A 15,440-nucleotide genomic window follows, 5' to 3' on the forward strand; every position below is an offset into this window, starting at 1 on the left:
AGATGATGCTGGGAGTGGGGGGATACAAACGAGAGTCCAGCTAGACGTAACATCAGTACTCAGCCCTGGGAATCAAGGTTATTGAGCCCAGAGCTGATAAAAGATTTGGCGGGCTCGCTTCAAGCTAATTGAGATTTAAGGTGCTGGTACTTACCTTTAAAGCCCTACATGGCTTAGGCCCGGGATACTTGCAGGACCGTCTGCTACCGGGGACGACTTGCCATCACCCAGTGCGCTCACACAGAGAGGGCCTCCTCAGGGTGCCGTCGGCCAGACAATGTCGGCTGGCGACCCCCAGGGGGAGGGCCTTCTCTGTGGGAGCACCAGCCCTCTGGAATCAACTTCCCCTTGAGCTTCGGATGGCCCCGGACCTCCGGTCCTTTCGCCGCGACCTCAAAACTTTTCTCTTCCATCAGGCTGACCTGGATTGATGATGGGTTTTTAAATATGTTTTAATTTTTAACTGTAGTTAATTTATTTTGGGGCTGTTATTTAATTCTTTTTTAATTTTTGTATTGTTGTTTGTTTTTTATTGTTGTAAGCCGCCCTGAGTCCTTCGGGAGATAGGGCGGCATATAAGTCCCAAAAATAAATAAATAAATAAATAAATAAATAAATAATTGGGGAATGTGATTTGCGGCTGTTAATTGGAGGGAATAGTGCTTTGATACTTTGTGTGTGTGTGTGTGTGTGTGTGTGTGTGTGTGTAGGGGAAATTCAATTTTTGGCTTCGACTATGTAGTGCCGATGCTCTGTTTCTCGAATAAAAGATTCTTTAAGGTAAACAATGCCTCGAAGTTCTTTGAAAGAGTTTCATCTGTCGGAACCATGACACACTGCAGACTACAGGAACCATTTGCGCTTCAGTTCGAGATGCAGACCACACAGACTCAACCCCATCAGCCTGCACCTGTCTTCAACACTGAAGGGACACAGGGCAGAAAAACATCCTGCAGCCAAGAAGGCTCCACACCCATCTGCACTCCTCAGGTGATCCCGAGGATACAGATAAACCTCCAAGTGGCCTCAACGACTCTCTAAAAGACTGCAAATGACCAGCTCTCTACAAGGAGTATAAATCCTTCCACTCCCCACCATCCAGTCAGAGCTGAAGAAGCTTCTTGGATGAGAAGCGAAACGTCTTCAAAGAAAAACAAGGAAGCCCAGTTGCCTCCTGAAAAAAAAGCACCTTTGGGATGTATCTAGTTGTGTTTCCTGTCCGGTTAACCTGGGAAAGCTACCTTGAAGGGCTAACACCTGCTTACCTGGCTGATTGTCCTCCTGATGCTCTGGGAAGGAAGAGGTGCCATAGAGGCTGCCTCTGCTGTCGAAGTACCTGTAGGTGTTCTCTCCCAGGTGGACCCTCTGGTGCTTGGTCAGGTAGGGCCTCCAGCGGAAGCTCTCCCCGCACTGGAGGCACTTGTATGGCTTCTCCCCGGTGTGGATCCTCAGGTGCTCCGTCAGGGTGGAGCGCCGGTTGAAGCTCCGCCCACACCGGGGGCACTCGTAGGGCTTCTCGCCTGTGTGGATGCGCCGGTGGGCGTTGAGGTGCGTGCTCTGGAAGAACCGCTTCCCGCAGGCCAGGCACTCGAAGGGCTTCTCCCCCGTGTGGGTCCGTCGGTGCTTCACCAACTCGAATTTATACTGGAAGGCTTTCCCACAGTCGTGGCACACGTGCTTCTTCTCGACCTGAACGATCTTGATTTGGCTGATGTCGGTGACGTCGTTCCCACCGGGGAGCAGCTCCGATTCGCTCTTTATGGGCCACCTGGGCGGCTCCCCCCCTGAGCCTTGCCTGAGCCCACAGATCTCAGGGCTGGGCTTCTTCACCCCGCTGCACGGTTTCGACAAGGCCGAGGCAGCATGCAAGGATTGGGCTTCTGGGGTGCCACTCTCGATGGCGCCACCTGCTGGAGGAGAGAGGAAGAATGAGGCGGAGACAGCAGCTGATTTAAAGGTATTTATATCACGAGGTTTCCATTCTATTCCTCAATGGTTGATTTTTCCCTTTAACTCTTTTGTGTATGTCTATATTTTAGCTATATTTCCACTTTATTTCATTTTGTTTTATCCCCCCCCACAAATACTGAATGGCACAACCAAGTAGATGGCATTGTACACCGAGAGCGTACGCGCTGGAGACAAAATTCCTTGTGTGTCCAATCGCACTTGGCCAATAAAGAATTCTATTGTGTACAGGAACATCTGCACAGTGTATGGGCTAGATCCTCCCAAGTCCAGCTGGGAGATTCTATGGAAGGTCATGGAGAATAACAGTACCAGGATCTTGTGGGGTTTTCAAGTGCAGATGGACAAGCAGATACAAACCAATCAACCTGTCATTGGGGCAGTAGACAGGGAGCAGAAGACCCGAGGTGGTGATAGATGTAATGGTGTTAAGTGACAGCAACATCAAGGAGGAGCATGTGAAATTATTACCAGGGCCTGAAGGAAGAACTCGGGAGGATGTGGAAAGTAAAGGCCAAAGTGGTTACAGCGGTGGCAGGAGAAATTGGGGCCCTGACTTCTAAGCTGGGAGAACGGCTCCAACACATATAGGGAATGGTTGCTGGAATTGGGTATGTGTAGTTTAATGAAGAGAAGGACTAGGGGTGACATGATAGCAGTGTTTCAATATCTCAAGGGCAGCCCCAAAGAAGAGGGAGTCAAGCTATTCTCCAAAACACCTGAAAGCAGGACAAGAAGCAACGTATGGAAACTAGTCAAGGAGAGAAGCACCCTAGAACTAAGGAGAAACTTCCTGACAGTTAGAACAATTAACCAGTGGAACAACCTGCCTCCAGAAGTGGTGAATGCTCCAACACTGGAAGTTTTTAAAAAGAGACCGGACAGCCACTTGTCTGAAATGGTATAGGGTTTCCTGCCTTAGCAGGGGGTTGGACTAGATGACCTCCAAGGTCCCTTCCAACTTATTATTATTATTATTACATCCCAGAATAGCATCAGAGCTCTCGGTATAGACGTGGGCAGCTGACTGAGCTGAAGAAGCTTTCTGCACGAGAAAAATATTCAAACAGAAACAAGAGAGTCCAGTTGCCTCTTGAAAAAGCACCTTTGGGACAGAAATGGAGTTGTTTCTAAGAGCTGAGGCTTCGTCTGCAGCCAGATGTTTGCTTCTGAGGATTTTGCTTCATAGGATATCACATCTCTTGGACACACGATTGGCCCTTATAAGAATCCCACTGATGTTAATCAGGTCAACAGCCCTTTATCTGAGTTTTTGGATGCTTTGCCAGTAAGCAGAGGCATCTGCGGAGAGGTGAACATGTCAAGAATAGGAGCGGTGAGTGCAACTGATGCCCTTAACCCAGGGGTAGGCAACCTTGGCTCGTTTATGACTCATGGACTTCAACTCCCAGAATTCCTGAGCCATCATGGCTCAGCTTGGAAACCTCTCCCTTTTCCCTCAGCATGGCTGGCTCAGGAATTCTGGGAGTTGAAGTCCACGAGTCATAAAGCGGCCTAGGCCAGGGGTAGGCAACCTTGGCTCTTTTATGACTCGTGGACTTCAACTCCCAGAATTCCTGAGCCAGCATAGCTTAGCATGGAAGCCTCTCCTTTTCCCCTCAGCATGGCTGGCTCAGGAATTCTGGGCGTTGAAGTCCACGAGTCATAAAAGAGCCAAGGTTGCCTACCCCTGCCTTAAGTCTTTTAATATGTGCCACAACCCATGCAAAAAGGGAATGAGGTTGAATAACAATGTCATGATCACCGTCTTGATTTTTTGTTGTTGTTGTTGTTGTTGCTTACCTCCCACAGGGACATGCCTGCAAATATAGCAAATATTTGGATTTTAGACACCAGATCAGTATAGAAATGCTAACTAACCAGAGACGTCTTCTTTCTTTCAGGAAGCAAAGGAACACCAAGAAAGTGCCGGTGTGATTTGAAAGCCAGGACAGGCCCATCTTAGAAGTGGATCCCTTCCCTTCTGGAGGAATTATGCCCCAAACTTTTTCATCTTGTAATATAGGAGAGAAGGAAGGATGCAAAACGTGTGCAACCTGACTGGCATTCAGGAGGAACAAGTTAAATAAATACAGGCGGTCCTCGCTTAAAAAAGACAATTTATACTGACAACTCCATTGTGAAATTATGTGCTTTGTTAAGCAAGACGTCACGTGAGTGCCACTTGTAATTTGATGCTGGTTTGCCCATCGACTCTGCTCGTCAGAAGCCAGCTGTGAAAGATGCAAATGGTGAGCACGTGACCACAGGAGGCTGGGCCGGTTTTAACTATGAGGACCAGTCGTAAAGTTACTTTTCCGATGCTAAGGGAACTCTGCTTGGCAAACGAGGCAGTCATTAAGAGATGTCTAATCTATCTGTTGACTTCGAATTGTGGTGCTGGAGAAGATTCTCGAGAGTCCCTTGGACCGCAAGGAGACCTGATCAGTCAATCCTAAAGGAAATCAACCTTGACTGTTTTTTGGAAGGAGAGATGCTGAAGCTGAAGCTCGAATACTTTGGCCATCTAATGAGGAGAGGACTCACCGGAAAAGGCCCCAATGCTGGGAAAGATGGAAGGCAAAAGGAGAAGCGGATGGGAGAGGATGAGACAGTTAGTGTCTTCAATGCAAGAACATGAATTTGGACAAACTCCAGGAGACTGTGGAGGGCAGGGGGTCTGGCAAGCTACGGTCCATGGGGTTGCAAAGACTCAGACACAGTTTAGCGACTGAAGTACAACAAGAAAGAAGAGACTCTAGAAATTGTGCGGAGAAGAGCAACGAAGATGATCAGAGGACTGGAGGCTAAAATACACAAAGAACGGTTGCTGGAATTGGGTATGTCTAGTTTAATGAAGAGAAGGGCGAGGGGTGACATGATAGGAGTTTTCCGATATTTCAGGGGCTGCCATAAAGAAGAGGGAGTCAAGCTATTCTCCAAAGCACCTGAAAGCAGGACAAGAAGCAACGGATGGAAACTAGTCAAGGAGAGAAGCAACCTAGAACTAAGGAGAAATTTCCTGACTGTTAGAACAATTAATCAGTGGAACAACCTGCCTCCAGAAGTTGTGAATGCTCCAACACTGGAAGTTTTTAAGAAGAGTCATTTGTCCAGTCCAGTCATTTGTTTGAAGTGGTATAGGGTTTCCTGCCTGAGCAGGGGGTTGGACTAGATGACCTCTAAGGTACCTTCCAACTATTCTATTCTATTCTATTCTATTCTATTCTATTCTATTCTATTCTATTCTATTCTATTCTATTCTATTCTATTCTATTCTATTCTATTCTATTCCCATTCCATTATTCTATTCTATTCTATTCTATTCTATTCTATTCTATTCTATTCTATTCTATTCTATTCTATTCTATTCTATTCTATTCTATTCTATTCTATTCTATTCTATTCCTATTCTATTCTATTCTATTCTATTCTATTCTATTCTATTCCATTATTCTATTCTATTCTATTCCCATTCCATTATTCTATTCTATTCCATTCCATTCTATTCCCATTCCATTATTCTATTCTATTCTATTCTATTCTATTCTATTCTATTCTATTCTATTCTATTCTATTCTATTCTATTCTATTCTATTCTATTCTATTCTATTCTATTCCCATTCCATTATTCTATTCTATTCTATTCTATTCTATTCTATTCTATTCTATTCTATTCTATTCTATTCTATTCTATTCTATTCTATTCTATTCTATTCTATTCTATTCTATTCTATTCTATTCTATTCTATTCTATTCTATTCTATTCTTCTAAATCTGTAAAGGCAGACAATAAAATCAGACTTGCCTGTTAGTCTTTCCAGAGGCTCAGGGTGGGGCGAGTCTTCAAAGATGGCTTCTCTGTTGCTGAGGCCTCGGTAAGCAGCGTTGCCAAGGTGGACCCTCTGGTGCTTGGTCAGGTAGGGCCTCCAGCGGAAGCTCTCCCCGCACTGGAGGCACTTGTACGGCTTCTCCCCGGTGTGGATCCTCAGGTGCTCCGTCAGGGTGGAGCGCCGGTTGAAGCTCCGCCCACACCGGGGGCACTCGTAGGGCTTCTCGCCCGTGTGGATGCGCCGGTGGGCACTCAGGTGGGAGCTCTGGATGAAGCGCTTCCCGCAGGCCAGGCACTCGTAGGGCTTCTCGCCCGTGTGGGTCCGCCAGTGCAGCAGGAATTCGGACTTGCAGTGAAACCACCGGTCGCATTCGGGGCACATCAGCTTCTTCCGGCCCACGTGGAACATGCTGTGCTTGGAACCGGCTGCCCTGATGTGCCTGGAAGGCTCTCGCCAGATGTGCTCGGCCTGCAGCTCCCACTGTCTCTGCAGGCCACACCGGGACTCTGATGCTAAGGAAGTGTTCTCCGGGGCTGGCCCCAGCAAAACCCACGGCGGATCTTCTGGATCCAAAATGTCAGGCTCTGCAATCTCTTCCTTGATCTCCCTCACGATCACCTCGCTTGCTGGCATAGTGGGAGAAGCCAGAGCAAAGTTGTTTCCTGAGAAAGAGAAAGGGCGGGGGGAGAAAATGAGCTAAGGCAGTGGTCTCCAACTGTGGCAACTTTAAGACTTGCGGACTTCAACTCCCAGAATTCCCCAGCCAGCTTTGCTGGCTGAGGAATTCTGGGAGTTGAAGTCCGCAAGTCTTAAAAGTTGCCAAGGTTGGAGACCCCTGAGCTAAGAGACAAGTAGGGGAAAAGGTAGTCCGATTCCCAACTCTGGAGTAATTAGGCTCAATAGTGTGTAGTTTTGGGTTACCAATATAGGTAGTCCTCGGCTTTACGACCACAACGGAGCCCGAAATTTGTGTTGCTAAGCACAATAGCTGTTCAGTGAATTTTGCCCCATTTTACGACTTTTTTTTTTTTTGCCCTGGTTGTGAGGTGAATTATTGCAGTTGTTAAGTTAGCAACACGGTCGTTAAGGGAATCCGGCTTCCCCATTGACTCTGCTCATCAGCAAGTCGCAAAAGGGGATCACGTGACACACACACACCCCGGGGACGTTGCAACCCGTCACAAATATGAGCCAGTTGCCAAGCGTCCAAATTTTGATCACATGACCGTGGGGACGCTGCCATGGTCGTAAGCGTGAAAAAAACGGTCATAAGTCGCTTTTTTTCCCAATGCCGTTGTAGCTTTAGTCACTAAATGAACTGCTGTAAGTTGAGGACTATCTGTAGAAAGAGGCCTTTGATCACATAACCTTGGCCGCCATCTTGATTTTTTTTCCCCACACACCTACACACTTTTGTGGACATCCCTGAACAAACGATAAAGGAGAATAGAGAAACGACAGTCTGATCTGAGGGTTCTCTGGTGTTCTCCGAGCTGCGTTGTTTTCCTGCAGACGTTTCATCAACCAAACTAGGCAACATAATCAGTGCTAGTAAGGAATGGGATCTGCTCTCAATTTATATTCTAACAACCTGCCCTATCAGTGTCTGTGGGAACGGTCTTGGAGGTTCTTTAGTTAGGCTGTTTACTGTTAGCTTGTTCGGCAACTCCTTGATTTGGGGTAGAGTTTACTTCTTGATTGTTGGTCTGATGTCTTTGTTTCTTTTTTGTTTGTTATCTCTTTTGTGCAGTATGTAGATGTTGTTTCTGTCTGTGTGTCTAAAAAGGTAAAGGTTCCCCCGCACATGCGTGCTAGTTGTTTCCAACTCTAGGGGCCGGTGCTCATCTCCGTTTCAAAGCCGAAGAGCCAGCGCTTGTCCGAGGACGTCTCCGTGGTCATGTGGCCGGCATGATTAGACGCCAAAGGCGCACGGAACGCTGTTACCTTCCCACCGGAGTGGTCCCTATTTTTCTACTTGCATTTTTTTACGTGCTTTCGAACTGCTAGGTTGGCAGAAGCTGGGACGAGTAACAGGCGCTCACTCTGCTACACGGCACTCGGGATTCGACTCGCCAAACTGCCGATCTTCTGATCGACAAGCTCAGCGTCCTAACCCACTGAGCCACCGCGTGTGTCTATTGATGGCCAATTTGTCAGAGTACCAGTCCCCCAGGAACTGTCTAGAGTTTCTGGATTTGGTTTATTCTAGGATGATTTCAATAGTTTCCCACTTGAATCTATGGCTAAGTCTGTCCATGGATTGTGAAATTAAAAGAGTTTTCATCATGTCTTCTGACTGCTGGTTGGTGTTCATGGATGCACCCATGGACGAATTCCTGGGAGCCTGGCACTCTGACCACTTGGCCATTAACAGACAGAAAGATGTAAACAACATTTGCATCCTGTGCAAAAGAGCCAATCAACAAGCAGAAAAAGGAACAATAAAACCGAAACCCCTCCCCCACCAGCAATCAACACTCAGAGGAGCATAGACCAGGGGTGTCAAATATAAACTGACAGCAAACTCCTCTTCCTACTAGTCCTGATGATATTTGGATAATGAAATGTCTCCAAGAAAACAACCAAGCTCAGAGTGCATCAAGGACCCCTCATTTCAACCCGGAGCTACAAATATGTTCCTTTATTGACAGTCTGATCTGCTCCTTAAGCCAACTTTCTCTTATGCCGATGTAAATTTCCAAAGTTAGGCCAAGCAGGAATTAGTCCTCTTGGGACTTCTTCACCATGGACCGAACTGGAGGTCAACCTCCTAGACGATCAGGAACCAGGTTTTTTGGATATCCGAGATATGGACAAATCAGAGATCAGCTGGCCAGCTTCATATACAAGAGCCTTGACAGCTCAGTTCAGTTGTGTGTGGGCTGCCAAGCGGCACTACACAATGCAGCTCACTTTGCCTCCAAAGATGCCAGCCACATCTGTTGGTGGAACATCAGAACAACAGAAAATTAGACCATGGCCATTCAGAACAGAACAGAACAGGAACAGAATAACAGAGTTGGAAGGGACCTTGTAGATCATCTAGTCTAGTCCAACTCCAAGCAGGAGACCCTACATTTTTGATAGATTTAGCCCCAAAGCTCATCGCTGCTTCACCTTCCTTTTCTCTCACCTTCATATAGGTCGAGGGGGATTTTTTTCTCCTCCGAAGCTGCTTGGGCAGGGATCCATGGCTCTTCTCCTCGTTCCAGATGATAGATCAACTCGGGCTTGGGGATTGCAACAGCTGCATTGCATGCATGCATGCACAAGTGTACACAAAAGAGGGAGAAAATGACGAAGTTGGTTAAATGCCTGGCAAGCCCGCAACTGACACAAACAGCAGTGAATGTCCCAAAGAGTCAGAATGTTTAAAGAGACTAATTTCTATAAATAATGCAAAATGAAATGTTCTTTGGACAGGGGCTACCAACGTAGAAAATGCTTGCCAGTTTCAGGCAACTGTGGCCCTCATGGAAATGAAAGAGAATTTTGTATTTTTAAAAAATGGTTAAATCTCTCTCTCTCTCCCTCCCTCCCTCTCTCATTTCACCCCCTCCTCTTTGTGGCAGCCTCTCAAATACTGGAATTCTGCTATTATGTCCCCCCCTAGTCCTTCTTTTCTCTAGACTGGCCATTCCCAAATCCTGCAACTGTTCTTCATATGTTTTAGTCTCCAGGCCCTTAATCATCTTAGTTGCTCTTCTTTGCACTTTTTCCAAAGTCTCAACATCTTTTTGGTAATGTGGTGACCAAAACTGGATGAGGTATTCCAGGTGTGGCTTTACTATGGGTTTATAAAGCAGTAGTGGGTGACTTAAGTCAAGGAGTACCTATTAAGGTACAGCTGGCAAGGAGATTGCTTCACACCCGCCATTTTGCAGCAGTTCCCATTTGCACCCCACTAAACAAAGGTGGCTCAGTGGGTTAGGACGCTGAGCTTGTCGATCGGAAGGTCGGCAGTTTGGCGGGTTGAATCCCGAGTGCCGCGTAACAGAGTGAGCGCCTGTTACTCGTCCCAGCTTCTGCCAACCTAGCAGTTCGAAAGCACGTAAAAATGCAAGTAGAAGAATAGGGACCACTACGGTGGGAAGGTAACAGCGTTCCGTGCGCCTTTGGCGTCTAGTCATGCCGGCCACATGACCACGGAGACGTCCTCGGACAAGCGCTGGCTCTTCGGCTTTGAAACGGAGATGAGCACCGGCCCCTAGAGTTGGAAACGACTAGCACACATGTGCGGGGGAACCTTTACCTTTACCTTAAGCAAAGGAGGTGGGAGGAGGGAATTTTTACCCAGTGAAGCCACAGTCTCGTAGTTTTCTTGCATGACATCCCAGTACAGATCTCTCTGCTCTGCATCCAGGAGAGTCCACTCTACCTCTGTAAAGTACACGGCCACGTCTTCAAATGAGAACGGCGGTGCCTGCAAGGACGGCAGACATGATTGGGGCAATACGTTCCCTTGTGGTCTTCATTTTAATAAGCGCAACCTATTTTGGTTCCCCCCAACCCCTCTGCTACCTGAAAAGGTTCCGTTGTCACCATCTCTGTTCCTCCCAGAGGAGGGAACGTTCCAAAGACAAACACACACATCATTTTGCCAAATCTGTCAGGGAGAAAAGGGGAGGTCAGATGGGGTACCTTGGTTGAGGGGTGCTGTTCTTTTAAAAATCAGTTGCTCTCTTTGCTACATACATATGCACAAACACATAAAGACAAGTCTTGGCCCGCCATTCTTTAGACTCCTACTGCGATTGTATGTAGGAAATCTGAAAGCAGTCAGGATTAAACTCTCATTTTACACAATTAAGAATGAGGCACTGGGATGAAATACAGATAGTCCTTGACTTACAGCAGTTTGTTTAGTGACTGTTCAAAGTTACAACAGCACTGAAGAAAGTGACTTATGACCGTTTTTCACACTTAAGACCACTGTGGCATCCCCAGGGTCACGTGATCAGTGCTTGGCAACTGACTCATATTTATGACGACTGTAGTGTCCCAGGGGCACGTGATCACCTCTTGCGACCTTCTGAAAGGCAAAGTCAATGAGGAAGCCAAATTTACTTAACAACTGTATTGCTAACTTAACAACTTGCAGTGATTCACTGAACAACTGTGGCAAAAAAGGTTGCACAATGGGGCAAATTTACAGTTTGAAGCTAACCCCCCCCAGAATAGAATAGAATAGAAACTTCTGTCGTTAAGTGAGGCATTTGTTAAGTGAATTTTGCCCCTTTTTACCTTTTCAGTGCCGTTCTAAACTTCGTGTCAGGACCCACCCCAAACCACGTCTTAGGAAGACAAAATTCTTGGAGTCAAATCTATTCCAAAAAGAATCTTTACTATGACATGCTTGGTTGTAGGAAAACGAGACAGGACTTAATATTATTCCACGAAGTAAACCCTTATAAAGAGTTCCCGGTTTAACCCCCCCTTAACCCCCATTTGGTCAGTCCCCCATCCTTTCTCTCGTATCATCCCTCTCGTGGGAAAAAGGAACTTAGGACCCTTCATGTTTATTGCTCTCTTCCGTGACAAAAGCCAGATGCTAGCCCCCCCCCTTTTGTTTCCCCAGTTCAAAAGGCTTCTCCTTTCCTTTGAAATGCCTAATACCGGTTCAATACACATCTCTTCTCTTCTCTTCGGGGAGATGGCCGAATCCATGGAATAATGTTTGAAACATTCCATTTATGAATATGATATAAATGGATTCTGACACTTCGGTCACTGTTGTAGGTCAAAGATTACTTATTTATTTATTTATTTATTTTAATTCCATTTATATCCCGCCCTTCTCCGAAGACTCAGGGCGGCTTACAAGCTTAGCAGTAGCCTTCATTCTATGTATATGCCTGCTTATTAGGGCTTTCATACACCCCCCAAGCAGCATTATTACAAAGTCAGCTTAATTGCCCCCAACATGTTGTGGTTCCCAACATCCAGAACGCTCCAGTGGGAGGAAGGATGCTTTAACCACGGAACCTGCTTCTTCTTTTTTTTTATTGAAAAGTTTTTCAATACATTTTATCTTTAACAACCACCTGCTTTTGTTTCCTTGTTTGTTATTTTTAAATCCAACCTTTTCTTGTCAGGACAGGTGGGAAGGAGAGGTGCAGGCAACCGAAGCAAAGCCGTGGGTTACCTTCCGCAGCTCGGACGCCTCTGTCCCGCGTCCTTGAATGGTGCAGGAACCCTCGGCTGGATGGAGGCGGGGGGAGGAATCATAGGATAGCTGAGTGGGAGGGGACCTTGGAGGTCTTCTAGTCCAACCCCCGGCTCCCGTTCGAAGAACGGAGGATGGAGGGGATTGCAATTGAATCCCACCACCCCACCCCGCCGCCAAAGCCTTGGGCTGCTCGGCTCTCCGGCTCAGGCCGGGCGCCAAAGCCGCCCCCGAAGGCGCGGACTCTTCTTCAGCTCCATAGACGCCGCGGACCGGATCTCGCCGCCTCGGCTCGAGGAAGACCAGCCTCTCCGAGGTCGCCGAGCGGGGAACGAGGGAGAAGGAAGAGAGGCAGAAGAGAGGAGCTTCTTGCGGGAGGCCTCGCCCAGCCGAGGAACCGGAGCCATCTGCTGGCCGCGCCGGCCGACCGGCCTGCCTGCCTGCCTGCCGCGGGGGAAGAAGCAACCGGGGGCGCCCGGGAGCCCTTTACGCGCGCTCCTAGCGGAGATGGGGAGGGAGGGATCCCCAAGCCCACCATCCCCAGCCCGCTGTCCGATTGGGGATGGTGGGAGTTGTTGCTGAGCTGCCGGATCTTGAGGTTGCTCGCTGAGTCTCGGGCAGGTGGCTAAAGATCTCCAACCTGGTGCCCTTCCTTCTGGAAGGTGCCCAATGGGCTTGGCAGGCAGGCTTAGTGGCCGGGGATAATGGGAGCGACTCTGGATCAGAGGAGGCCGGGAGGAAGTAAGCCAGAAGCTCCATACAGGTAGTCCTCGAGGTACGACCAGGACTGAGCCCAGCATCTCTGTGCAAAGACAAGTTATTGTGAGTTTTGCCCCAGTTTACGGACGACCTTTCGTTGCCACAGTCGCTAAGTGAATCGCTGCGGGGTTGTTAGTAACACGGCTGTGAAGTGAATCTGGCTTCCCCATTGACCTTGCTTGACAGAAAGTCACAAAAGGCGATCACATGACCCTGCAACCTTACATGCCAGTTTCCAAGTGCCCATCACATGCCCTGCCATGGGGATGCAGCAATGGCTGTTAAGTGTGAAACATGGCCATAAGTCATTTCTTTCATATTGTTGTAACTTTGGTGGCTAAACAAATGATTGTAAGTTGAGGACTACACACACAGACACACACACACAGACACAGACACAGACACAGACACACACAGCCATCAGACTATTCCCCATCAGGGAAAATTGCTTTACTGGGATCACAGGATATTCACAAGAGAAGACTTAAAGTTGCAAACAAATGAACACTTTTATTAACTTGGTGGCACACACTGTTTTCTTCTCAGGAGAACACAGAACTTTCTGAGCATAATTATCTGTCGCTCTCCCTGCATATCTTACTTGGAGCAAGCAGTAACTGGCTGATTAGCAAATAAACATTCGATTTTTTTATTGTTGTTGTTTAGACATATGCCCTTGAGTCAGATGCAGCTAGAGTGAAACAGACGAAAAGCGTTCAGTGCAGATTATCCTTTTCCCTCAAGACTTTTGCCAGTGGTGATGTTTTCAATGGCTTTTAGCAAACTCAAATGAAAAGCTAGGTGGGGTGTGCTCTGTTTCAGCCATGTTTGTTAGTATCTGCTGATTTGGGGCACCTGCCTAAAATATAATCCAGTACTTCTCAATACAAGTAGTCCTCAATTTATGACCACACTCGAGCCCAGAATTTATGTTGCTAAATGAAAAACTCATTACCCCGTTGACTTTGTTTGTCCGAAGGTCAGAAAAGGGGGGGTCGCTTTTGATTCTGGGACGCTGCAATCTTCGTAAATACGAACCAGTTGCCAAGCATCTCAGTGTAAATCACGTGACCATGGGGGTGCTGCAATGGTCATAAAGTGTGAAAAATGGTCATAAGTCACTTTTTTCAGTAGCATTGACCCTCTCCTCTCTGTGACAGCCCCTCAAATATTGGAAGACTGCTATCATGTCTCCCCTGGTCCTTCTCTTCATTAGATTAGCCATGCCCAGTTCCTGTAACCATTCTTCATATGTTTTAGCCTCCAGTCCCCTAATCATCTTTGTTGCTCTTCTCTGCACTCTTTCTATAGTCTCAACATCTTTTTATAGTGTGGAGACCAAAACTGGATGCAGTATTCCAAGTGTGGCCTTGCTAAGGTTTTATAGAGTGGTATTAGTATCTCAATAGGGACGCGGTGGCTCAGTGGGTTAGGACGCTGAGCTTGTCGACCAGAAGGTCGGCAGTTTGGCGGGTCGAATCCCGAGTGCCGCGTAACAGAGTGAGCGCCTGTTACTCGTCCCAGCTTCTGCCAACCTAGCAGTTCGAAAGCACGTAAAAATGCAAGTAGAAAAATAGGGACCACTCCGGTGGGAAGGTAACAGCGTTCCGTGCGCCTTTGGCGTCTAGTCATGCCGGCCACATGACCACGGAGACGTCCTCGGACAAGCGCTGGCTCTTCGGCTTTGAAACGGAGATGATGGTTGGTTCACATAGTGTGGTGGGATGGAGGGTTTGTTGTCACTGTGTGTTGGGGGGAGAGAGCACGGGGGGGGGGAGGCTCAGCTAATCTCAATGTACACATGTTGTACTTTGACAATAAAGGTTTATTTATTTATTATTATTATTTATGAGCACCGGTCCCTAGAGTTGGAAACGACTAGCACGCATGTGCGGGGGAACCTTTACATTATTGTTATTATTAGTAGTAGTAGTAGTACCTCACGTGATCTTGATGGAATCCCTCCGTCAATGCAATTTAGGATTGCATTGGCTTTCTTGGCTGCCGCTGCACACTGTTGGCTCGTATTTAATTGACTGTCCACTAAGACTCCCAAGATCCCTCTCACAGTTACTGCTGTTAAGCCTGGTTTCACCCAATCGATAGGCAAGAAAAACCCAAAGTACACCTAAGTGTAAGACTTGACTTTTCTCTACACTGAATTTCATTTCCTTGGATAGGGGCCCCGTGTTCAAGTCTGTCAAGAGCCTTGGTGGAGCAGTGGGCTAATGCCTCCTTAAGTAACACCAGCTGCCTGCAATTAGTGCAGGTTCGCATCCCACCAGGCTCAAGGTTGACTCAGCCTTCCATCCTTCCGAGGTAGGTAAAATGAGGACCCAGATTGTTGGGGGCAATTAAGCTGACTTTGTAATAATGCCGCTTGGGGTGTGTGTGAAAGCCCTAATAAGCAGGCATATACATAGAATGAAGGCTACTGCTAAGCTTGTAAGCCGCCCTGAGTCTTCGGAGAAGGGCGGGATATAAATGGAATTTTTTTTTTAAAAAAAGATCCATGGGATCTTCAGCCTATACCAGGGGTAGGCAACCTCGGCTCTTTTATGACTCATGGACTTCAACTCCCAGAATTCCTGAGCTGGCTCAGGAATTCTGGGAGTTGAAGTCCATGAGTCATAAAAGAGCTGGCTCAGGAATTCTGGGAGTTGAAGTCCATGAGTCATAAAAGAGCCGAGGTTGCCTACCCCCTGGCCTATACC

At 47.3% G+C, this 15,440-nt stretch overlaps 1 protein-coding gene across 1 annotated transcript in view; it reads right to left on the reverse strand.

Moving 5' to 3' along the window:
* LOC308663938 (uncharacterized protein) overlaps window positions 1-12,119 on the reverse strand; it is a 20,635-nt gene extending 8,516 nt beyond the window's left edge. Inside the window, exons 1-6 of the mRNA XM_081320758.1 lie at window positions 11,947-12,119; window positions 10,323-10,407; window positions 10,095-10,224; window positions 8,935-9,048; window positions 5,777-6,463; window positions 1,266-1,907 (exon numbers count right to left, since the gene is read on the reverse strand). Coding sequence (XP_081176884.1) covers window positions 1,266-1,907; window positions 5,777-6,463; window positions 8,935-9,048; window positions 10,095-10,224; window positions 10,323-10,407; window positions 11,947-12,029 — 1,741 coding nt within the window. The 5' untranslated portion in view covers window positions 12,030-12,119. The remainder of the gene's footprint in view (window positions 1-1,265; window positions 1,908-5,776; window positions 6,464-8,934; window positions 9,049-10,094; window positions 10,225-10,322; window positions 10,408-11,946) is intronic.
* Between the last annotated feature and the right edge of the window lie 3,321 nt (window positions 12,120-15,440).

Source organism: Vipera berus (genome assembly GCF_964194415.1).
Source record: "Vipera berus genome assembly, chromosome: 2".
NCBI classification, from domain to species: Eukaryota; Metazoa; Chordata; class Lepidosauria; order Squamata; family Viperidae; genus Vipera; species Vipera berus.